The following is a 24,815-nucleotide window of genomic DNA, read 5'->3' on the forward strand; positions in this document are numbered from 1 at the left end:
GGAAGCGTGGTCACCATCCACTACCGCGTTGTTAGCGCCCAAGGCTTCAGTAGCTGTCAGTTTCGTTTTTACTCGGCGCTTGTGACAACATGGGCGTTATCGATGATTGTGTTGACAGCCGCTGAAGTTCCATCTGCAGCGGCTGCGACGAACGGCAGTTTCGTTTTGGCCTCGTGCCTTTAGAACTGCATAGTCACCATCCATGATTGTGCATCAGCAGGCTAGGCAGCAGCTGCAGCAAATAGCAATTTGCTCTTGATTTGGAGCACGTAGGCCGTGCGCACCTTCTGAACAGCTCGACTACCTGAACCTTCTGATCGCGTCACAAGCGTGTTCAGAAATGCATGGACGCTGCCGATGATTGCATCGTAAGGACCACGGTTATTTCCGCAGCGAGTGCAGCATGTGTCCACGACATTGACTCAAACTTTTGCAAAGTGGTACAAAACTAACATGGCAGAAGCCATTGAAGATGAAGAGCATTTTAGTTGCAGTCCACACGCTAGCATAAAACGGGCCTGCTACATTGCAATGGACGAACGATCTGTTGCAGGCCATACCGCAGGCGAAAAAAATTATCAGATGCAGATTGTGACGGCGATACGCGACAAGGGAGAGGTGCACGGCACATTCCATATGAATTTGGACACGCGGAGTCTTGAACCACGGCCGCATTGTCTTTAAAAGAAGTCTCGGGCTGACGAGACTTGTAGCTTCAACACTTTTACGCAAAATAAGAATATGATTTGTGTGTTCATGCAAAAAATAAAGGTATACTGATGTCATACCGTACAAACGCATGTAAGGGCCGCACTTTTTTTTCAAGAAATGAGGTCCAATTTTCAGGGTGCGGCCCATACATGCGACATTTTTTTCTTTTCTAAATTAAAAATGCACCAGTTAGCGAACGAAGAGCGTTTATTGCAGTATACGACATATGTGCTCAATTGTCGTCACTCGATGAGTCCTTGGACTCTGAGTTCGAGATTGTGTGCTGCGAAGCACCGTCACCCCACAAGCAGTCATCTTCAGCACCATCCAAGTTGTTAGATATCCCGGCAACATTAAAACTTACGGACACAATGTCTGTCGACACCGAGCTCCACGCAGATATGATCGACCCAAGTACAGTCGCCAAGGCTAGTGCCTTCACGCGCAGCATGTCCGTTGTGGGTGCAAAACCATCGTTCCGCTCTTCAGTCACACAGCGGAGCAACTCTTCTTCCAAATCAGGAAACTTGCACTGCTTTCCTCGGAAAGCGCGGTTATTGCTGTTGGTGTTTCGCAGGGCTTCTTTTTGAGCGCACCAACACTTTTGAGCGTCGAACACACTTCTCGTCAACATCGAATTTTCTGTCGGCGGCACGTTTCCCATGCTCGAGAGCATACTCTATCACCTTCAACCTATAGCCAGCCGTGTAGCTATTCAGGTGCTTGCCCATGTTGACAAAACGTGAACGCCGTGTAGAAAACAAGCTTGCACGAAGGTCATCAAACAGTGCAGAAAACTACAGCAAATGGCTGGCTGAACTGCACAAACCGAACAACACGAATGCCATACCAAAGTTGGTGATGCTAATGCCGATATGGACAGCGCCGATAGCGCATTTGTATAGAAGTGTGAGAAGCTAAAAATAAAATCCCGCTTTAACCTTTAGTTGGCGGGTGTATGAACACTAATGAAAAAGTTAAAATTTTTAGCCCACTTCTTGAACATCTTAACACGAAGAAAATACAAAAAAATATATATTCTAGTGATGATACTGGTTGCGTTCCCTTGCGCCATCTATCGACTACGCCTAGAAGCTCTCATGCGCGCGCGCATTTTGAATACGTATTGGTTGAGGAAAGTGTGGGTGCGGCCCTTACGCGGATTTTTATTTTAGAATATGCACTTCTAAAAACGGGGTGCGGCCCTTACACGCGTTTATACTGTAGAACACTAGTTTATTGTTTATTGGCAGTCTTGACAATTCGGCCTTCAATTAGTTCGAATAATATTTCCAGCTTTGTGAAGCAGTTGGGAATGTAACTTGCTTTCAGTACCTTCTCTGAACAAGTTTCTTAAAAACAAGAAAAACACTGGTGTTCTGAGTAGCAGCACTGCATTAGAAGTTATGGTGCTCTGCTACAGATCTGAGAGATGTGGGTTCAACCTCAGCCACGGCGGTCGCATTATGATGGTGAAATGCTAGAAGCCTGTGTACTGTGCAATGTCAGTGCATGTTAAAGAACCTCAGGTGGTGGAAATGATCTGGAGCCTTCCACTGTGGCGTCTCATAGCCTGAGTCACTTGGGGTGTTAAATTTTTTCAACCAACCACCTGACGTCCCTTCACCATCGGAAAGGCTTCGAAGGGTTTGCAGACTACCCTCCCTTCAACACTATTTTTTAACAACTTTTTTTTGCCAAGACTGCAGTAATACTCAAAAATTTAACATGACATTCGTAAACACCTTAGAACACGCCCAAATTTGTAAACTGTATGGACAATTTGAAAAAGTTGGCAGGTATGCTTGAACAAGGAGGTCCCTCCATAGTTAACCAAGTCCAACAACGGAATGTTAATTTTGTGTCAGACAGTTTCTTGTATATAAGTTAACATTCTTGCCTCACTTTTGCTTTTGATAGATAATACACAACTTTCTTGGGCAACATTAAGCATTTCTAAGTGCCCTAAAAATGAAACGTCAGACACGAACTTCTTTTGCAGCTGTGCCTTGTACTCCATGAATAAACTCAAACCGATGTTCCAATATTTACATCTTACAGTGCAACTTTCACAAACAATCATCGCACAGGCAAGCAGTGCACTATCAATGGCAGCTCAACAGCAGTGACATCTCACCTTCATAGTTGACCTGTCCGTCACCGTCGATGTCGGCCTCGCGGATCATCTCGTCCACCTCCTCGTCGGTGAGCTTCTCGCCCAGGTTGGTCATGACGTGGCGTAGCTCGGCCGCCGAGATGAACCCGTTGCCGTCCTTGTCGAAGACCCGGAACGCTTCGCGGATCTCCTCCTCACTGTCTGTGTCCTTCATTTTGCGCGCCATCATGGTCAGGAACTCAGGGAAGTCAATTGTCCCATTACCTGAACAGTTAGGCAAGGGCCAAGTTTAACCTCCGGGTCAAGCGCCCGTCCACTACTACCAGTATCAACTCTTGTTTTAAGACTTCATCGTGATAATTGTATCTAAACTTTAGAAATGATGCAGGCATCTCCCAGTAAACTGCAGTCACTGATGTCTCGTGCCAGCTAACTTAATGCCACATTAATCTCCTCACTGCTAGGAATTGCAGGCGTTTTATGTGCCAGAAGCACAATATGATTGAGGCTGACCAGCTCCCTTGCAAGGACTAAGGTGCAAGTAGTGGTGGTGGCAGTGTGGGAGCGAAGAGCACGTCTCGGATGAAGGCAGATATGTTAGACTACGGCTGCACTATGAAGGAAGCCATGAGAGAAGTGCAGCCTGCACACCGTTTTTATGCAAAAATACAGATCTGCAGATAGATTCAGCAAAATGTGTGGTGATGCAGTATTTATGGTATTCCCAACATCTACGACAATTAGACATACGGTTAATTCAGGCATTTCCCTGGCCAAATGAAATGAAATTTATAATGACACGCACCTCTTCCAAGTGCGACAAGTTACTATGACTGGTCTTTGTAGTGCTGCTTGGTGTATATCAAGAGTCTTTAAACTAGGTTCTGCGGTCCCCAGGGTTTCCCCGCAAGCACGTTTTTGGTTTGCGTGGGCAGTCAGAATAAAATGCGACTTTAATGGTTAACCGATTCCGAGAAGGAAATCTGTACTGCATTCTGGATACAGCTAAGACATCGTACACCACATTCACCCTTCAGGGCCCGTAAACAGTGAGAGGCCTTCACGGCAGCGATGTTAGGACATTATGCATGCCTTGAAGTTTGTGCAATTTGCAACGGTCGCACGCACTAAGCACTTTTAGGTCATGCTCACTAATGCTGTTTGTAACACAAGTGGAAATCAATTTGTAAATCCTCCAAGCCAAGAGTTGTCTGCCTGGCCAAGCAATCGTGTTGCCGACGAATGATGACAGTGGTTGTTTAAACAGCAATTTCAAACAGACGTCGGGTGTGAGACATGCGGGGGTGTGGAAACATTGTTTGGGATTAGTAACAGTGTTTGCATAGGGCAATTCGCTTACACTCCAGTTTGCCACTGCATTACGTTAGTTCTTCAATCAAAATGAGAGATGCAGTGCTGCCAGTTGTCGGCTACGCAAGCATTCAGGCTTAGCCTTGCAACAGCTACACCGAAGGCCATTCTGCAACGCGACTGGCATGTACTTAAGGCGCGCATTTACAATAGAGCAACACGACGCCGATTTTGGTCTGCCGACTGTCGCCGGGAGTGTCTTTTGTCTTGTCTGCCTATTTACACTGCGACAACGTCAACAGTTGGTTGACTGTTTGCGAAAGACGCTGTCCGCGCCTTGTTGTGCTCCCAGCCTTTCGTCGGCCATTTCTCTAGTCCCATTGGAGACGCATGCTACGACACAGACCAGACTTGCGTGAAGAAGGAAATGGGGGACCACCTGCTCCACTTGGTCCCTCATTTTCAGCCGTCCTCCCTCATCTACCATTGTCCCTCTCGGCGTAGGCGGAACGACCCCCGCCACCCCTGCTGCGTTAGGACCTGGGGTGCGGATAAAACAAAGGGGAAGCGAAGAAAAGACATAGGAGGGGTGCAAAAGATGCCCATTGTCAAACGCAGGTCTTGGGGGCCTCCATTATCTCCTCTTCAAGGGATGCTGAAGTGGTTTTACAATTCGGTAAAACTTTGTTGTTAGCAAGGAACAACATTATTGTCGACGATGGCGTAATTTTTTTCGCTGTTGTGGCAGCAGGAGCTTTAAAATACGCGAAAGAAAAGTTCGTCTTGCTCCGCCCACGCGAACGCGCCAAAAGTGTGGGCGTGACCGGAACTACGTCATCGTCGGTAGTTTTGGCCACGGTGGTAGAATAACAGGTGGCCCGACGCGCCGCTCCGCCAATGCGCCGCGCGTGTCACGTAGGTGCTCGAGTTGCCGCCGCTTTTCCGCAAGGTGGCAGCAGGTATACTCTGGGCCGATATCTCCGCTCCGGCGCATTTGAAAGCATGTGGCCAGTGTGCGTCGCGAGCATTTAAACTGCAATTTACATCATTAACTTTTCAGAAAGAGATCCGCAGTGTATTTATTACACCAGAGAGGCCTAGAGCAACACTGAAGAGTTGCCGTCGCTTAGAACGGACGCGCCACTAAGGAAAGCATGCAACGCAACGAGCGTTGCAGTGGCGTCTCTTCCCTTCTGCTTGGTCATCTTCGATAAATGCGGAGGCGTCCGTGGGTGCAAGCGCCCGAAGAGCAAGAGCGTCCCTGTGCGACGCAACCAGCGTCGCAAAGTCGCAATCAGCCTTCGAGTCATGATCACGGCCAGATCACGGTGGTCGTGATTAGGTGATCCCACGGCTTGAGATCCGCTCTGATGCGTCGCGTTTGTTGCGCTCTGTCAAACCAACACACGCGACCGCATCGGTGTTTCCGCTCACTTTGAAAGCTGGAACCACGGCTGAAACCACAGTGGCTCGAACTGTGCCGCTGATGCGGCAGCCACCATGGGACGAAAATGCTTCGCTCCAAATTGCAAATCTGCGTACAAAACGTGCAAAGAAAAGCTGTGTCTTTTCTCCGCGCCGAAAGACGAAAAGCGACTGCAGTTGTGGAGAAATGCAATTCCACGGAAAGACCGCCGGCTACAGTCCTCCGACATACATACGATAACGTGAAAACCAAATGCTTTTTTTTTACTCTGTACACTCGTCGGTAGGAATTTTCACGCTTTCGAAAAAAAAAAAAAAAAAATACACGCGTGCCTCTTGCAATCGGCACCCTGTGGCAGTCATATCGGGACTACCCGCGCCGATTAAAAAATTTTAAGCTTCATAAAGCCTGGCGCTCTTACTCTTGCGGTCGAAGCTGGCAGACAGCCACTACAAGCTAGTAAAAGCACAAACAACCGTTTAAAGCCACAAAATTAGCTAGAGAAACCGGTTTTTACAGCACAGCGAGAGCTTGCGGTGCACGTCTTTCGGCCCCAAAACTCGTCGCGAACCTAGCGGCGGCCGCGAGCAACTCGAGCAGTTCGGCGACGCGCTCGCGGCACTCGATGGACCACCTGTTTCATTCTACCACCGTGGTTTTGGCGGAGCCGTGGCCTTCGTGACTGCTTCTGGCTGCGCGCGTTGGTGGAACCGATCGCGAAGGCCATGCTTTTACAGAGATGATGGCGCCGATGACGCAGCACACCGAAGTTGACGTCACCGCCTTCGCTCAGCAGTTCAAGAAGCCCTGTGGCGGCAGCCGCTGTTTTTTTTGCCAAGAAATGTCATTTGCGTTCAGTTCTGTGAACTCTTACATTGGTTTTCGAATTCAGCAAGGATCAAACTATGATTACGCATTCCAAAGTCATTTTTTTCAAAAAGTGCTTCAGCTTCCCTTTCAAGGTTCGAAGCATTGCACATTTGGTTTGAGCAAGGAGTGTTTTCGCTCGGCCACCAATCTACCAAAGAGTTCCCGACGTAAGGTCGGTCTATGTGTTTTGCAGGAGCTTTTGGTCTGCCATCATGTTAAACTCCAACAACGTACTGTCTTTGGAAGCGTCATCGTTGTCAGCCTAGTGTAACCAGATGGTCTCGCGACATCACCAGCAGACCGTCGGAGTCTGCCTCATGTCCTAGTGTAAACGTGCCTTTACTGTATTTCATTACAGAACGACTGCACGCCTGAATTTTTGTGGCCAAATATTCTCTTTTCTTTCCCTAGGTAATGATGGCATCCGGAACTTGGCACACATGATGTTATTTAGGCTTCCACGGCAAAAACATTAACTTTAAGATCTGCATTTGCCATTTGAAGATTGTACCTATGACGTACTTTGGAAATTGATATTGGCTCGTGCGGTTAGCAAAAGTAAGGCCTTGAATATCTGTGCTTGCTGCCCTGAGCTACCAACATCGGCGGGCTCACCTCCCCGAAGGTGCTTCTTGGCATGCTTCCCGTGATATTGTGCTGCCTATGTGTTTCTTGAGCGAGAGCAAACGTTGTGTCTCCCCTTTAGTCCAGCGGCGTTTGCGAGTTGTACAAGTGTGCTGCGTATGTTTAGTTCCCCAATGCCTCCAACTATCGGTGTGAACGAAATCATGTGATTACAGTTCCAATGGAAGGCGCCGTTCACACCGTTGTTTTAACTGTCAAAATGATCTTGCCTGAGCGTGCCGGTGCGTGCACCTAAATGACTTAGAAGGCAGCGACACAACTTTGCTTCGAGATGTACTTTCACTTTTGCGAGATGTTCAGCTGTCCAAGGGCGGTCTTGCACTGTGCCAACGATGCTAATACTGGGTGCCAGGAACATTATCGCTCTGAGAGGCAGACATGCCTGGTGATATCACGAAAATATCACCAAAAGTGATTGCTTGCCAGTTGTGAGAGCCAACGTTCTCATTGGTCATAGCAGCAGCACTAGATTTGCAAGTTGTGGCACTGTAGGTTCTCAAAAAACATTTCATACTGATTGGGCATGACTAAAGTGCACCAGGCAATGCTGCATGGGTCTTCTTTAGCGTAAGAATAAGCTTTCTAGGGGACTGGCCCTGACAAACGAATCTTGCAGAGACGGTATTGACGACACAGTGAATAAAAGTGAGGGGTCAGTCACAAAACGAGAGGAAAATAAATGGGCAGTGCACAATTCATGCGGAGTCAACATAATGTGTGCATTTCTTACAAATTTAAGTTAAGGCAAGCCTTGTCCAACTTGTTTTTGGTTATGTCCACGATAGTTACTGCAATAATTCTGACCCGCAACCTGTTTACTTGCCGGTGCTCTATTTTATCGCAGATGATCTACCCCACACAATGACTGCACCCCTAAATTTGTGTCAACCTTCTTGAAAACAAAAAGTGACCATTATGCAAGTACAATATCTGCAAAAAAAAAAAAAAAAAGACTTTTGCAAGAACTACACACAGTGATTAAGCGGTGTTGCCCAGCTGGTACCTAAAGCAGTAGCCATATGCTCTGTGTGTGGTTTATGACGCAGAGTGGTGTGGGCAAAACAAATCTATCTTATGTATTATTACGCGTTCCACATCATGAGCTGCGGCCTTTGAGATTAAAGACACACTGATGGAGCGCAGGTGATACTAGATTAGGCAGACTTAAAGGCTAATAACAATATCTGGGGTTTCACGTCCCAAAACCACGATATGATTATGAGAGACGCCGTAGTGGAGGGCTCCGGAAATTTCGACCATCTGGTGTTCTTTAACGTGCACCTGCAGACTTAAAGGCTATCGGTGTCGCTACCAGAGAGCACTACTCAGCAACTTGTTATTGAAGTGCTATAGTGAACGAGGAAGTCTGTGTTAGGTTAGAACTTCTGCCGAGCAAGTGAAACCAAGCTGAGAACACGCGTTGTTTCTAGGGGTCAAAGCAGAGTAATCCGAGTGCCTGTGTGAGAGGGTTGTACCATCACCACCGAAACTCACCGTCGGCGTCGACTTCGTTGATCATGTCCTGAAGCTCCGCTTCCGTTGGGTTCTGGCCCAGTGACCTCATCACCGTCCCAAGCTCCTTGGTCGTGATTGTGCCGTCACCATCCTTGTCGAACAGCGAGAACGCCTCTTTGAATTCTGCAAAGACAGACGGGCAGGAGGAGAAAAGATTGAGCCACCAGGCAAGCTGTCAGCACTAAAGCAACAGCCAGTTCCCACGGAATGACTGCTCATCACAAGACAAGTTTTTCGTAACTTAGCGGGGTGGTGGTTTGGGCTAGTTTTTACTCTATGATGCACGAGGGTAAAGCACGAAGAAACAAATTCCATGGACGAGAACTGACAAAAAACTGCTCTTGTCCATACTGTCTGTTTCTTCGCGCTTAACCCTCAAACATCATTAGGTTTTTTGGCAAAGAAGCAGCCAAACCTATCTCGAGTTGAGTACAGCGTTAGAAGGCAACGGCCTTCCCACCTCAAAGGTGGATTTATGCAAACCTGCGCCGAGTGCGCACTATTGAACATCATAACCCGGACAGTTGGCGACTCGTACTCCTAATGCACAACAACATGGAACAGATAAAAGAAATGAACGCACACCTGTGGTTATGGCCCATGGAAGCTCACTTTCCTAACACATCTTGCTATGAGCTGATTTTCCGCGATACCAAGATTCTGGACAAAAGCAAGAGCTGCTCTTCTTGGCTTGCTTTGGAATCGTTCTTTATCAGAAAGATGGTGTTTGCATAAGCAAGACTGATCACCTTGCATGCTCCTGAATATGCCAGGCTCCATTTGACATGCCCAGCTGTTGGTTGCATTTGATATACTGCATGTACTCAAACCTCGACATAACGAACACGGATATAAACGAATTATCGGTTATAACGAAGCAAATGAAGAACAGTCTTGTCAGATACAGTGCTACAAATATACGTTTATAATAAAATTTTGGACATAACGAACTTATTTTCGTGTCAGATGAGACTGTTATAACGAGGTTTTAGTGCATTCTTTTTTTTTTCTTTTCTAATGTGATGTCACATGCACAACACTAAGACAATATGTACATAAAAAAATTCTAGGCTCTGGCTCGAAAGCGCGATTGCACACACTTTTTTCCACAGTAGCTGACAGTTGAGCGTTGTAATAGCAGGGTGATTCCACGTAAGATCGAACAAATGATGGCTGGTCGACCTCTCAAATTTATTTCAAAATTTCATATATTATTGCCTCATGAGTGGAAAGAAGAGATCCGCAATTTGTTTTGCCGCCAAAATTTTTTTCGAAGCACAGGAAATCAATAATGACGAAGAGGTGGAGTGGAGCGCTCATCCGCTCAGCTGTTTCGGCCAACTTTCGTTATGAATTGCACAAAATATATTAAAGTTAGGTAGCTGAAATTTCTTTAACTAAATATATGCATGTTTTTGCTTCTGCTCAGGTATTTTTAGTTTTTATGTGTAGTGTAGATGTTTTTATAAAAAACCTCAAAATTGGCCCAGGGAACGTTATTTTCTTTACTTTGAACGCCCTTATCTCATAAGAGCCTTGTACCAGAGCGACAAAAATTCCGCATTACATTCTTCGCATGCTTATCTACCAAACTGCCGAATCTTATAATTATATAACGTTTCAGTAAAGAGATATGATCGGGCTAAGTTCAAGAAAACACCGAACAATGCAAACTTCTGACGACAATAAAAAAGAAACCCCATTTTTTATATTTTTTTAAACTTTGTCCACTTATTCTTCTCCACATCAGCTTTCACAATCATTGAAAACGTGTTGCATAATGTTGTTGCACTAATAGTTACGGCCCCTCCAATGAGACCCTTAGGCAAGGATTGGCAATTCCGACTTCTTGCCCAGCAAGTGTATAAAATGCAGGCCGGATTGAATTTCTTTTTATTAAAAGGCCAGCAGGTACCGAAAAAGGTGTCGCCGGCACTGAAGACGTTAATTTTGAAATTATTTGGTCGCTGCAGCGGCCACGAGCGCGGGGCTATCGAGCAGGCGCGCGCGCACCCCAGATGCTCGTTGTAAGAGATGGCGCAGTGAGAGCTCGTTTTCGTGTCTTCAGACTGATTGAGTTCGAAACAGTAACACCTCTCGGGTGACTTGAACGCACGTGCACTGGTAGTGGCAGTGATCTGGTTAATGACGTCGATTTCTTTTTCAGGGGGCATAAGAATGCCATCGTTAAACTGTGCGTTCCGTGAAGATGTTTCATTGCAGTGGTAGCAAAAGCACACGTAGCACAAGTAGTCCGTCTCACTGGCAGTCACTGATCTTTCGGGCGTTAAACGTTCCTTCAAAGCATTGATGTCTAGGTCGGTAACTCTGCGAAATTTTGGCTTCTTTGCAATAATAGAAGGAGTACTGACACGACTTTGAAACATCGCAAAAGGGACATTTTTGCTTCGTTGGTATGCAGTGTCAACTCTGTCCACACACTGGAGCCGGGGAACATGTATAAAATATTTTAATTTGACTGACTTTTTCGTCGCTGAGCATCTGCAAGCCAGCGCCACTGCAAGTACGTTATCCCGATGAGTCAAGACAGTTCCCCCGATTCTGCGTCCTGCATGCAGCCTAAATCACAGAAATCACTGTCAGGGTCACTGGACGACAATTCACTCATCGTTGTTTATGTGCACCACGAGCCGATGACGGATTTGCCGCTAGTACGTCGCGAGTTTCTGTATCTCCGTGACGTCACACTGCTATGAAACGACACTGAGAAGCCACCCCCTTGATATCGAAACCGAAAGTGTCTTTTTAAGGTGGCGCTAATTAAAATACATACGATGCATTCCCAAGCACCACAATAGTCGTCTTAGGTTTCTCGACACCAGTATTTTTATTTAGAGCAACAATCCGAATTTTTTTTAAATTCGTGTCAGTACTCCTTTAAGCTTCTTGTGCTTCGAGAGGTAGTATCCACAATACACTCATTCAGAGCTATACTTTCTCGCCTTGAGACACACAGGAGGAGTAGAGTAAGAGCAAAGCACAAGACCTATCCGCGCCGAATGAAGTGTGAACAGCGCACTGAACGCGCGGCCAATTCAGGCCGTCTGCTGCCGACCTCTAAGACAGGCAAGCGCATCCGTTTACCGATAGTTTTGCTTTTCTTTCCTTTGACATTCCATATTTTTTTCTTTGCCACTGGAGCACCACGTTCACGCTTTTCACTGATCGCAACTGGCGCAGCGCAGTTTCTCAGGCAGCAGCGTGCGTGAAGCTAGCGCTCATAGCTCCCTTATAGAGTTTTCATCTTGCTTCCAGCTCCGCCGTGTTATCAGCGCCTAGCTGCGATGCGAACAGAGGGTGGATAGAATAGCGAAGCTCCAGTGCACGTGCGGTCAAGTCACCCGAGAGGTGTTGCTGTTTCGAACTCAATTGGTGTGAGGACGTGAAAACGAGCTCTCACTGCACCGTCTCTTACAACGAGCATCTCGGGTGCGTGCGCGCCTGCTTGGTAGCCCCGCGCTCATGGCCGCTGCAGTGACCAAACGATTTCAAAATTAACGTCTTTAGTGCTGTCGACACTTTTTTTGGTACTGCTGGCCTTTTAATAAAAAGAAATTCAATCCTGCCTGCATTTTATACACTTGCTGGGCAAGAAGTCGGAATTGCCACTCCTTGCCTAAGGGTCTTATTGGAGGGGCCGTAACTATTAGTGCAACAACATTATGCAACATGTTTTCAATGATTGTGAAAGCTGATGTGGAGGAGAATAAGTGGACAAAGTTTAAGAAATGTAAAAAATGGGGCTTTTTTTTAATTGTCGTCAGAAGTTTCCATTGTTCGGTGTTTTCTTGAAGTTAGCCCGGTCATATCTCTTTACTGAAACGTTATAGAATTATAAGATTCGGCAGTTTGGTAGATAAGCATGCAAAGAACGTATTGCGGAATTTTTGTCGCTCTGGTACAAGGCTTTTTTGAGATAAGGACGTTCAAAGTAAAGAAAATAGCGTTCCCTGGGCCAATTTTGAGGTTTTTTATAAAAACATCTACACTACACATAAAAACTAAAAATACCTGAGCAGAAGCAAAAACATGCATATATTTAGTTAAAGAAATTTCAGCTACCTAACTTTAATATATTTTGTGCAATTCATAACGAAAGTTGGCCAAAACAGCAGAGCGGATGAGCGCTCCACTCCACCTCTTCGTCATTACTGATTTCCTGTGCTTCAAAAAAATTTTTGGCGGCAAAACAAATTGCGGATCTCTTCTTTCCACTCATCAGGCAATAATATATGAAATTTTGAAATAAATTTGAGAGGTAGACCAGCCATCGTTTGTTCGATCTTACGTGGAATCACCCAGCATATTTTTGTGCTAAGCACTGGGCCAGTATTTTGTAGTGATGACATTATGTTTTATTTTATGCTAGTATCATCCGCCAACGCTCACAACCGCCTGGTCCCCTTGATAATGTGGGTGGACTGTCGCTCTGACCCCAGGCCAAGCACTAAAAGGCATTGCTACAAAATACTGGTGCTGTCCTCAACCTCGCGAGTACTACAGAAAAAGCAGCTTTCAGTAAGGCTGTGCCACAAGTGATGTAATGTGAAGGTTAGCTGCCAACTGAATTCTATCCGAAATGCTGCACAGAACATGCATCACTTGCTCCACGTCATGGCAGATGTGTGTATTAACAAGTGAACAACTCCTACTCACCCGCAATCTGTTCCTCTGTGAGTTGGTCAGCCTAAAAAAAAAAAAAAAAAAAAAAGGCAGCAAAGAGGAAAAAAATGAAGATCAGAAAGCGTAATGTCATCTTGTACAGGGCACAAACACCAATGTAATCTTCCCCACATTCTTCACAGTTCAGATCACACCAGTTCAAGTAAGCATAAAAAAAAAGTGAACAGTCTGTGTACTGCAAATCTGGGTTCTCTGCTGCACTTATAGCAGCGGCTGAAGTTCGCAAATGGTCAACAAAGAAAACAGGAAAACCCCTACCAAAGCGTCCGAGGCGTGCATTTCTTACAGGAACAGATGCAAGAAGAACGTGACGATGCCCCTAGCAATTACAGGCAAATGCAGTTCCACGAGACACAGAAAAGTTAAAACAGGCCCGCAAAAAAAGTCAGGTGTTCGCAAGAGTCGCTCGGCACAAAATATACTTCGCAGACTAGGGGCCTTATCACACAATTCTTTTCCCTTCCCATTCTTTCTACCTCTGTCACTGGATGGCACGATGCCAAGCTTTTGTTATTGCCGGCGTTGGCCTTTCGATGACTAACGAAAAATGAATAGTATCAGGAAAAACAACGCATAGATAACACGGCCAGACGAGTACAGAGTGCAACATCCGTTCAGTTGAGCTAAGGCAAAATTACTTGCCACTAGAGACTATTTCAAGCAAACATAAAAATTTTCAGTTAGAAGATACCAAACAAAAAAATTAACCTTTAGTTGGATAAGGGTAACTGCCACGAACATTTTCACAGTGTATTAATTTAAAAAAAAAAACAATTTTAATACAGGTCCCTCATACCCTGCTTTGCAAATGGACACTAGGCTGTGCCTACCTAGGCTAATCTTCTAGTCCATATTGTTTGCAAAATGCGAGGTATTTCTTACAAAAAGGTATGATAGTGTCACCATACGCAATGTCAGTCAGCTACCTAAAATAGGCATTTGTATTATGTACTACCACTGTCACACAAAGTACTTTCAATCACGATCGAGCCCAGCTGGCAACGAATTTCTTCACACAAGCCGAACAACAACACCAGGCGCAATTGAAAAATCCTACACAGATAGGGCTTGACTACAACAGAGAGCATGGCGACATTTACTGCCTGCATCGCTACTGGCAATATTCTGCCCGCTTGTTGACAAAAAATCTACTGCAGTCTTGTACTGTCAAGAGATCACAGAAATGAGGTGCATGCTAGCAGGTTTGACGCATTGCAAAGCCTTCCTTGCACAAATACGTATATAGTATTTTTCGTGCGGTGCTACGTAAATACACCGCAGCGAACTTCTGTACGCCGGGCTCAAACTTCAAAAAGAAAAATTGCCGCACGAAATGATCAAGCAGGGCGGAAAAACGGTAAAGACAAAGATGAATATGGAGGAACACTCAGAAGCAAAACAAGCTCCGCAAAAATAAAATAAAAATCTTGCACAGCTGCATGCAGAGCTTGTTCGAAACAAAAGGCAGCTGTCCTCCCCAAGGACAGCCACACGAAGACTGGCGCACAGATGGTCAGCCTCTGCTGTGCACGTGACTGCCAAGAGACAGCTACGAAGCGCAACGCACAAGAGAATGCCTACTCTCGACAGACACTGAAATCGCTTTCGTATTGGCCTCTGGAGAAGTCGCGCATTTTATTGCACGTTACCTTGCGGCATTTGTTTGAAAGATGAACTACCGAATAAAATTTCACATAAAGTACGAAGTCATTTAGTCACAATGCTACGATCGCTAGAAAAAAAAAAGTGCAATAATTCAATCTCTACCGCCGTGTCACTGTAGTTGATGGAAAATGTCCATGAAATCCATTCTGAATATAGTGCGAAGTGACAGGAAAATGCAGAACGCAGCATCAAGATATGAACTCAATGCACGATGCTATTATGTCTTAGTCACTGGTATTTAGGCAAAGAAAAGTGGTTCTTACGTTTCGACAAAGCAAGGACCTTTTGTCAACTAGCACGAGGATGCTGCTTTCACTACTTAACTGTTTCACAGGTGCCTTCAAATAACCCAACGTGACCGGAAGCTGTCGAAGCATTTCAACCCCAATTAGTTTCACCGAGTTTTCAGCTAATAGGGGGAAAAGCTAACAGTACCCGAAATAAATTACAGGCTGCTCCATCAACTGCATTTCATTTATGTACGTTATTCTTCAAGTCCATAAAGTCCCAGTCGGCAGTAAAAATGGATTTGGAGTGTTATGGCCTCGAGTTGCCTCGACACCTCAGTGAGGTCAAGAACGTGCCGGCAAACTTCTTGCAATTTACTGGCTGCTAACATCCAATGTTTCGACCACAACGCGTTAAAAATATTTCAGACTTCTCATTGAAAGAAAATCAGTAGAGGTAATCTATTTTACCGACTCCAAAGCTTTGCATGCGCAGTTGAAGTAAAATCGATGCACAAAAATTCTATAAGCATCAGGCTCGATCACAATCGTAGAGACTGCCTCTTGACACAAGTATCACCGATGGTGTCGCCGTCACAAGGTTATATTTTATCCCCTTATCGAGAAAGCGGGTAATCATAGTGTCATGGTCAGTTCCCGTTGCAAATTTATGGAATAGCTGCAAGTTGTTGCAGTCGAAGGGTTTGCATACTCTGTGTTGTAAGATGCTAGAAGTGTTTCAGTACTCTGTGAAATGCATTCACAGGCAAGCTGAAATGCTCTTAACATAATGTGGTACCAATCGTGTTAAGTTGTGTAGACAGGGCAGGGTGCAACTGGCTAGCTTGACTTGACGCATACAGACACTTTCATGAAACTGTACAGACCCTACCACTTGTTTCTCGCAGATTTAAGGGAGACACATTGAAATATAGAAGTAATTCGGTCAAGTTCATTTTGACGTGCAGGGCCTGGTCAGAAAAAGCAAAGCCTGACAAGTTGACAAATCAATAACGGGGAGAATCTCGTCGGAAGGCAGCTACGTGCGAACACCTGCGTTACAGGAGTTACTGCGCAACAGGCCTTCCGAGCTAATGAGAGGCGATGCAGAAAATGCACAGTGCAGTCCGAAATGTTTGATGCGACGCCATGGCACCCTATAATGAGAAAGGGCTTCAGCTGTGGCTGGACAAACTACAGTCAATGGGCATTGCTACAGTTGGATGCAACTTACGAAAGGAGAGGCCCCCACCCTGATAACCGAAGCATGTAGCCGATCAGTTCTGCGACGAAAGAGATCGTCCCACTCGAGTACTCGGCAGTGTTGCCCGACGGCAGGGCCACCGACCGTGCGGCTTACACCAGCTCAGACTGTGCACTCACTTGTACAAGCTTGTGCGCATTTGCGGTCGCAATGCCGCTGCTCTCTATTGTTGTACTCGACTATAGACTATTCAACTCTTCTGAAACCACTTGAATCGCCCTTTCTGTGCATGGTTTCACAGGGCAGGTGGCAGTGAAGTTAAATGCAGCTGTAAGCAATATGGCCCTTGAAATGCTACGTATCCCAGCTTAGTCAGAAAAAGCAACTATCTGCAGTGGCATGCTAGTTGTACCACCAGGTTCTCATTGCTTCTCTCGAGTAATGATTACAGAATGTCTCACTCCTATGTTATAATCAAAATTATAACTGGCATCTCCCATGCGTGGAACGTACCAGTGGAAACGATCCATGTCTGCAAGACTGCATGTCGCAATGGATGGATGGGAGTGTACTCTTTTGATCGGGCAGTAGCTCACACCACCAAGCCTTATTACATAGTGAATTACCAACTCTATGTATTGAAGGGCCAAATTTCACGCCTGCCTTGCTTTCAGCCACCAATCAGATAACCTCCTCCTGGTTATTTCTACCAGCTTTAAGTCTATTCCTTGCCTCCACTGTCCCTAAACACCAATGCTTTTAAAAATTCAGCCACACTGCCTTGGACTGTATGCAGGGTGAAGCCCTTTATAGAAATGTAGCAGGCGTTCGGCAGTTCCCTCTTTTTCTCCACACACACCACAGTGTGTCTATCCCTTCGTACTTGGCTTGTTACATCTTAGCAATAATCCCATCCTTACTTCAAAAAGAGAGCTACCCCGAGAGCTGTCGTAGATCTTTTCTTCGCCAATTTCCCGCTTGAAAATTCCGTGCTTTTCCAGTGCCGATTTCGTAATCATCCCCATTTTCCACAGGCCCCTTTCCCTTTCTTCAACCTTTTTCTTAACTGACAATTCTTTTTACATTGTCTCCTGCTGTCGTCCAAGTATTTATTCACTTGACAATTTTCTGATTCACTTCCTCCATTTTGTATGGACATTCCTCATGTACAAGTAGCTAAAAACTAGTGGTTAAACACTTCGAACTACGGAGGCGCCTCCTTGTGGTGCCTCGCACATTAGACGGGGCGCGCATCTGCGACACACCAAACTTCCTACGCGGCATTTAACTCTTCGCAGGCCATCCACCCGTCCCGTATAACGGCCTTCTAGCTAAGAGTGGCAGGCGGAAAAGAGACTCAGCTAGCAGACGACGGATCTCGAGAAATGCCGCTAGCAGACGAAAGAAAAAAAGAAGCAGACGGTCCCAGCAGACGAACCGAGACACCGTGCAGTGGGGGCGGTTAGCGTGCTAGGCTAGAGACGTGCTTTGCGGCGCTCGGCGAGCGAACAATGGTTATAATTAGAAAATCCCGCGGCGCGAACGCACCGCGCAGTAATACAACGAAACCTGGGTGAGTGGTGAGGGAGGAGAGTAGTGCGGAGGCAGGAGTACGAAAGCGCGGCGCGGTTCCTAATCCGCGAGGCGAAGGAGTCCATCCTTTGTAGCCGGCGATTACCGCGGCATTTTTATTTTTTTTTCCTCACACAAACTCCGCCATGATATCGCGTACTGCGCAGTATGGCCGCCTTTCAGTTTTATTTCGAGAATTCCGGTTACAGCATTCGCGAAGCCGGAGAGAAAAACAAGCGCCACAAGAAAGACTCGACGCAGCCGGCCGGACCAGTGAGGGGTCAACATCTCGCGAATACAACGTGAGCGCCGCCGACACCCCTAGCGGTGAATTTGGGCAGCAATGCGGTGCTGCTCTTGCCAGGAATCTTTTTTTTTTTTTCTAATATTTACACACGCAGAACACGGAGTCTCACATGACATCTGACAAAGCGAACCTAGTGCGTAGAAACGGAACTTGCAAAAAAAAGTAAAAAAAAAAGTGCCGCGGTCTATTTCACGCCACCGTTGCTGCAGACGACGCTTTAGCTTTAACTGATGACGTAATGAAAACACGACACGGATGTGGCAAAACAAACGTTAACAGGTGGGTATTCCAAGCGCTTCTAAACTGTCAGTGAACAGTTCATTAACCCCTGGGATCAGGTACAGGCAGCCTTTTGCAGCAATTAGTCATAACAGCGGATAGACAGCGAAACAGACCGTAGTCGAAGCCTGACTTGAGGCTTTGAGAGAAGAGCCACTCGATTTCTTCGAATTGCGACACAAGTACGGCAGATAAGACGCCGGTTACTGCAGGATGACAGATAGGACGTGCGCTACCAAGGTCTTGCGCTACCGCCGAAGCTACAGAGCAGTGATAACAAGTGGGCGTAGCCGCATTCCACGCACCTGTCGTCAAAAAGGCGGCGCGTTTTGAAAGCCTTTTTCCCCTTTGTTTCTCCCAATGTCTGCAATACGCACGTCACCGGCAGAGCAGAGTCACCGCACAGCTTGGCGCATTTTGCGCAGCAAGACACGTCGAAGAAACTGCGGCCCGAAATAAACAAGTTGGGCGTTTTAAAACGCCTACCCGCACGTCGTCTGCTCCGGTAAAACCTACCGCCGTCGCACCCTCTTTCGGATATCCTTCCGCGCAACGATCTACGGTAAGACGCGGAAGGCGTAGAATGCACCGGAGGCTCGCAAGGGCCACCCTGCGGAACCGCGTCGGGTGGTGTTAATTTCATTCATGAAATGCGGCCTACAGAAAGCGCAGCGCGTTTGCAGAATCGACCTCAGCGATAGAGGAAAGGGTTGGGTGTGGGGAATACGGACAAACCGCACTAATCGGTTTAGCGCCGGCCGCTATTTGCGCAACGAAACCGGCAGGACAGTTATTTGGGGGCGCAAACCGGGCGAGTGACTGCACGCAGTCCGCCGACAACGCACGTAGTCTTAAGTCTCGATCAGAGCCGACTCTTCACGAAGATTGGTAATTAACAACGCTAGCGGGCAAATGCGAAACTGCGTCGTGGTTTTACCCGGCTGCGGTAGCTTCACGATTGTTTTCGCTCAACCCGGCATTCGAAGTAAGCCTAATGGGCCGAAGGCGCACTGCGGCTAGGTGGGGGGGTGCACAGCTACGCCGAACACGCATCGGCGAACGCATTCAAAACAAAAACGCGCACAAAACCGAAACGGTGCGAGATCTGAGCGCTTGCAGGCAGCTTCCAACGATGTCGGTAAACGTGCAACATCGCTTTCCACACCCCAAGCCTGCGCCCTGCCCGGAAATTAGCGCAAGAAACAGCAAGAGAGCGGTTCGGCTGAATTTTTTTTTCGGAGGGGGGGATTCGGTTGCACACACGCGCTCCTAATTGGAAGCTTTCGCATCGTAGCGGTGCCCGATCGGTCCTCCGTCGTTGGTCAAGCAATTGAAACGCCGTCTCGTAATCGTAGGAGCGAAAGCCGATGCTGTCATCGTAGGGTATGCGGCACCCGTAGTGGCGTATTCCTGGAGGGAGGGCGGATGGTATTGGGAGGTGGGGGAGAACGGAAACACCAAAGTCGCAGATGGCCGCACGAGCGTCGAAGACTAGAAATACGGCCGCATCGAGGTCATAGATAGATCCAGGAAGGTCGAAAGGCCTTGTTCGGGCGCAGGAATGGGCTTACCATTGCGGATGAATGTGGATTTCGGAGACTGAGCTCGCAATCGGGGGTATCCGGCCTGTGCACACTCGGTTCCACAAACGGCGGACACACTAAAGCGAAAACCTATCGGTCGCACGCGGCTTCCCGTTTCCAACGTATCGCTCCGCGGCAACACACCTCCCTGCAATGTCACTTTGCGGTTAAAACCTACTAAACCTGACGATGTGCAGCTGGAAACACTTTCACAGTCAGGTTAGTAAGCTGACAGAGTGTAAAGCACGCACGTTTAAGCTATAATGCGCTATTTCAAACTCGTTTGGAGAACTACTTCTCGGAACGGACGGATACGGTGCCGCGGCCAATCCGGTTGACAGCGCTCGCTAGAGGCTGCTGCTGTGCGCGTTGATTGGTCAGCGTTCACCTGCAATGCGTCGTCGGGAGCTGCAGAAGTGTTCGTCTGCTCCGGAGAAATCAAGACTCGGCCTGATTTGGATGCGAAAAATGTGCGATTTCGATCCTCAACGTCGCTACGATAACCTTCACCCTGGACGCTAGACGCGACAAGCCGGAGATTAAGCTCGTCGTTTTTCTTTCGCTTCGTTTTTCTTGTTTTTGTTCCGATTTGTGCGTGGTCTTCGTCCCGAGTGGATTTTTGGCGCGCAGCTCTGTCGTCTGCTCCGACGGAGGACGCCATACGTCAGCTGACTGCGCCCTATGCAGACGTGGTGAATGTGGTGCTTGTTTCGTAACGTATTTGTTGTCGTTGTCTTGTAAATACCGAAACCCACGGCAGTGTCGACTACCTTAAAGTCGTTGTTGTCAATTTCTTGTTCCGTTTCCTGGTGTGTTTGCCCCCCAACATGCATGCTGATTGTTTATAACGACGAACAGTGTACGTCTTAGACTGACATTCCAATAACCGCTAGTTGTCTCGATGTTTCAGTGAGGCCACATGCGGCGCGATCTTTTTGCATGCACTGTCTGCCGTCAATCAAGTTCGAATAACTCCTGTCGTGGTCCCGCCGGAGCGTTAAAAAAAAAAAAAGAAAAAAGAAATGCATTCCTGCAAACAACAAGCTTTTCCGTGAACTTCTTCCAAGTTTATATTCACCGACTACGCGAGTTTCACGAGAGAAGCACATGCGCGCAATACCGTTAATACACAATATTTCGCTCGCGTTAGGTGACTCCTAGCCATTTTTGTATCGCGTTCTGCGCGTAATCGTACGCAGTGAAAGCACCACAATGTGCGAAATATCAATTATCGAATTCAGCCCACGACAATCTTCTGTTTATATGATGATCGATGCATTCTCTTTTTCGATAAAAAACACAAAGAAACGAGCTTGGCTCCTAAAGTACCGATTTTATGCGGCAACGGTTTTATCCACGTGATGTGCGTCAGGCATAGACTGTTGTCGTTGTCCTCTGAGCATGGCTCATACCTTTGCAAGGGTTTGGCCGAGAAGTGGGTGAATTTTTCATTATTTTCTGTTGTGTATCGCTTCTTATACATTCATTAATTACTGATAATTGGTACTTCAAATCAATGTATTAACTGTAGCATCTAGGAATGCTATACAGGCATAGATGCCGGCGTAAGCCTTCTTGTCCTCAGCCGATGGCGCATACCCAATACATGCAATTGGCCGAGGGTGAATTTTTTCATTAGGTTATATTGGGTAACACTACTAGGCTACCAAAAGTAAGCAATGTTAATTTGAATTGCCAATTATCAGTCATGGAATATTTCGTCCCATACATTGTCTAAAAAAAGAAAAATTCTAATGATTCGTTTAACTTGTTTTGATGGAATTATCAGAACCGGTTGCTCATTCTTATGGGGCAACTACTGTGGGATACAGGCGTTGGCCACTGGGATGTTTTATTCGCCATTGACGAATTTATCATTTTACGACTAAAAGAATATCTTGCTAAAAAATATCGGCTCTAAATACTTCATTACTGATAACTTGCCCTTCAAATCAATGGATTATGTAACTATAGCATCTAGGAATGATACAGAAAATAATGGGAAAGTTCACCTACTACTCGGCCAATCCCCTGCATTACGTGGGTATGAGGCATGCTCGGAGGACAACAGCAACTGCTATTCCCACAGTCATAACTTCGAGATATATAGGGATAAGTTGTATCCCCCATTTCGTTGCTCATGTATGCACTTATCGCATGCAAATGCAAGAAAGCATAGGAACCACACTGTCTCGTTGCATCTGCACAGAACTGGAAGGCTGCAGGTATTTTGCATATTGTGCAATTCAGTACGGCGTCCTTTTGTATGTCTGGCTTCCTCCGCCAGCGTGTATTTTCTATTTATTTTGTATAAGCGGCGCTATAGACGACAAGCTGTGTTATATGATTGTAGCCCGCGCCATCTTTCTAACGAGCATGTTGATTTCGTTTAATTCGTGCGGTGCTAATTAAATCCTTGCTTAGCAACGTCAGAACGAAGTACCATGACGTAGTTAGACGCTATATTTCTATAATAAATATTATATCATCACACCCTAGGATTGCATTTTTTACAGTCAATGTAATTTTTTGTTTTAAATTCCCCTGTGAATTACACAACGCTCGTCTGGTGAAATTTTTTACCTTTTTCACTTAACTTTCGTAATTCATTAACTTCGTGCATTGAACTACGGGATTCCTGGCCCGTCCCCCATTGTTGGTTTGTTGGTATACATGCCTTGTTATCAAGGCATACGATCATCATCAAATGAAATGGATTGCCACAAAAATGTGACCTGTTAATTGTTAAGAAAAGCGAACATGCGTCAAAATAACGAATTATACAAGCACGATCTTGAATTGCATCCAGGGTTGCCGTCGGTGGCCAATTTTCGCCGAAATTGGCTACATTACGACCCCCGTCTGGCGACGAAAATTTCAGTTGGGCACTATGGCTACTTTCGGGCTACTTTCAACTTGTATTTTTGGATCATTTAGTAGCCAATTTTCTTGCTGCTTGCAGGTAAAGATAAGCTATAGCCTAAAGACTAATCACTGTTTCCAAGCTTTTCTCTCGTGTCAGGGATGCGAACCCACGTCCTCTCCCCACCAGCAGAATGGTGCGCATCGAGGCAGAGCAACGCAACGTGCGGCGCGCCTGCAAAGGCGAAGTGATGCAATTGCGCGCATGTTGACAAACGCGTGGCTATAGCCACGCTGCCCGCCATCTATGCTGACGCCAATTTCTAATGTTGATTCCACAGCGCGTGTTCTCGTGTGAACTTTACAAAAACAAAGATCCGCAACAAAATGAAGATCGACTCTTATGGCAACTCTAATGAATTTCGTCGTCTTCAAGTAAAAACTACTTCGATATTTCATGTTCCTGCTAACTTGTTGGCTGCAGTGTTCCCCGGCAAGGACTCTTTTTATTCTACACAAATTATACGCAGACGCACTGAACGTATTATAATCAATCCGACACAGTTACTTTGACCATATGGTGCGAAATATCCTTAATGGAAATAAATGTCAATTAGAAGGTAATGCGTGCCACCCGAAACACTATACAGTGCGCCTATCTTGGCGTTTATTTATCTTTCAACATCACATTCGTTTGCTTGAGGGTTAAGTTTAGTACACTCTTCGTTAAACAAAACTCTGAATTCTGAAGCCTTTCCAAAGAACAGACACGAAGTACAGAAGAGAAAGCTACTTTTCGTTTCAATATAGAGCACGAGCTTTCTGAAATGCTACGGGTTGACGAGCCGCGGCTGTTTTATTATGCTGGGCTTTAAGATGCAAAGTAAAATAATTCCCGGTGATCTACCTCTACCTATGCCGACGAATAGGCGGAAGCCATTGATAAATGATGTATAAATCCGACTGCTCGACTATGATCAGGTTAAGTAAAAAATAATGCTCGTTTTCGTCATGTTATATTAATTTTTATACGATTAAAATAAAACCTATATTTATAAAAACAAAATGGCCGCCATGGCAAAGTGTGTCCCTTGTGATATTTCTGGATTCACGCCACTGGCGCCTATAGATCTCTTGAACAGCGTTCCATTAGAGCCCATCTCTTGTTATAGATATTTAGGAGTGCATATATCACGTAATCTAAACCGGACGGTACACACCGAAAACATCATTAACAATTTGAAGGGGCACTAAAGAGAAACAATGAATTGATTTAGATTGATAAAGTGTGCTCAGAGAACTCTTGTGTAGTTTATTTCACCACCATAGGTTTATTACTAGAGGAGAAAACCAATTCAAAGTTTCATTTTTAAATTTCGCGCCGAACTTTGTAATTCGTGACGTAAAATATTTCCAAGAGCATTTAACGTATTTTGGTGCCACTGGCTCGACTAAATTTCCACAAACTCGTTATGTCAAGTCTCTTGGCCCCTTCAGAGGACAACGTACTTCGATTTAACCGATTAGGAACTACATATGCCCAAGCAGGCGCCGTCAAAAATATGTGACGTCACGGCAAATGGTGCGGGAATTCCAAGGTGGCGTCGCCACCTGTATTTTCTTTTTTTATTTATTTATTTCAAAGTACCTTACAGGCCCCATGGGGGGCATTGAGTAAGGGGGGCAATACATAAATACATGTCAAACTGGAAAAAAGATACAAAAGAGACAATTGACTAAGGGACACGTTTTTGCGCGTTTTCTCGCTTATTAAGCGTCTTCTCGCAGCAAGCGTGATGTTTTAGGTATCGTGGGAGG

At 46.0% G+C, this 24,815-nt stretch overlaps 1 protein-coding gene across 1 annotated transcript in view; it reads right to left on the minus strand.

The window, feature by feature from the left end:
• The window catches only part of LOC119401602 (calmodulin), a 29,631-nt gene extending 9,218 nt beyond the window's left edge, over nucleotides 1–20,413 (minus strand). The window contains exons 1-4 of the mRNA XM_037668502.2: nucleotides 20,124–20,413; nucleotides 13,272–13,302; nucleotides 8,574–8,717; nucleotides 2,849–3,091 (exon numbers count right to left, since the gene is read on the minus strand). Of these exons, the coding sequence (XP_037524430.1) occupies nucleotides 2,849–3,091; nucleotides 8,574–8,717; nucleotides 13,272–13,302; nucleotides 20,124–20,126 (421 nt within the window). The 5' untranslated portion in view covers nucleotides 20,127–20,413. The remainder of the gene's footprint in view (nucleotides 1–2,848; nucleotides 3,092–8,573; nucleotides 8,718–13,271; nucleotides 13,303–20,123) is intronic.
• Nucleotides 20,414–24,815: the final 4,402 nt, after the last annotated feature.

This window comes from Rhipicephalus sanguineus, chromosome 8 (assembly GCF_013339695.2).
Source record: "Rhipicephalus sanguineus isolate Rsan-2018 chromosome 8, BIME_Rsan_1.4, whole genome shotgun sequence".
In the NCBI taxonomy this organism is placed as follows: Eukaryota; Metazoa; Arthropoda; class Arachnida; order Ixodida; family Ixodidae; genus Rhipicephalus; species Rhipicephalus sanguineus.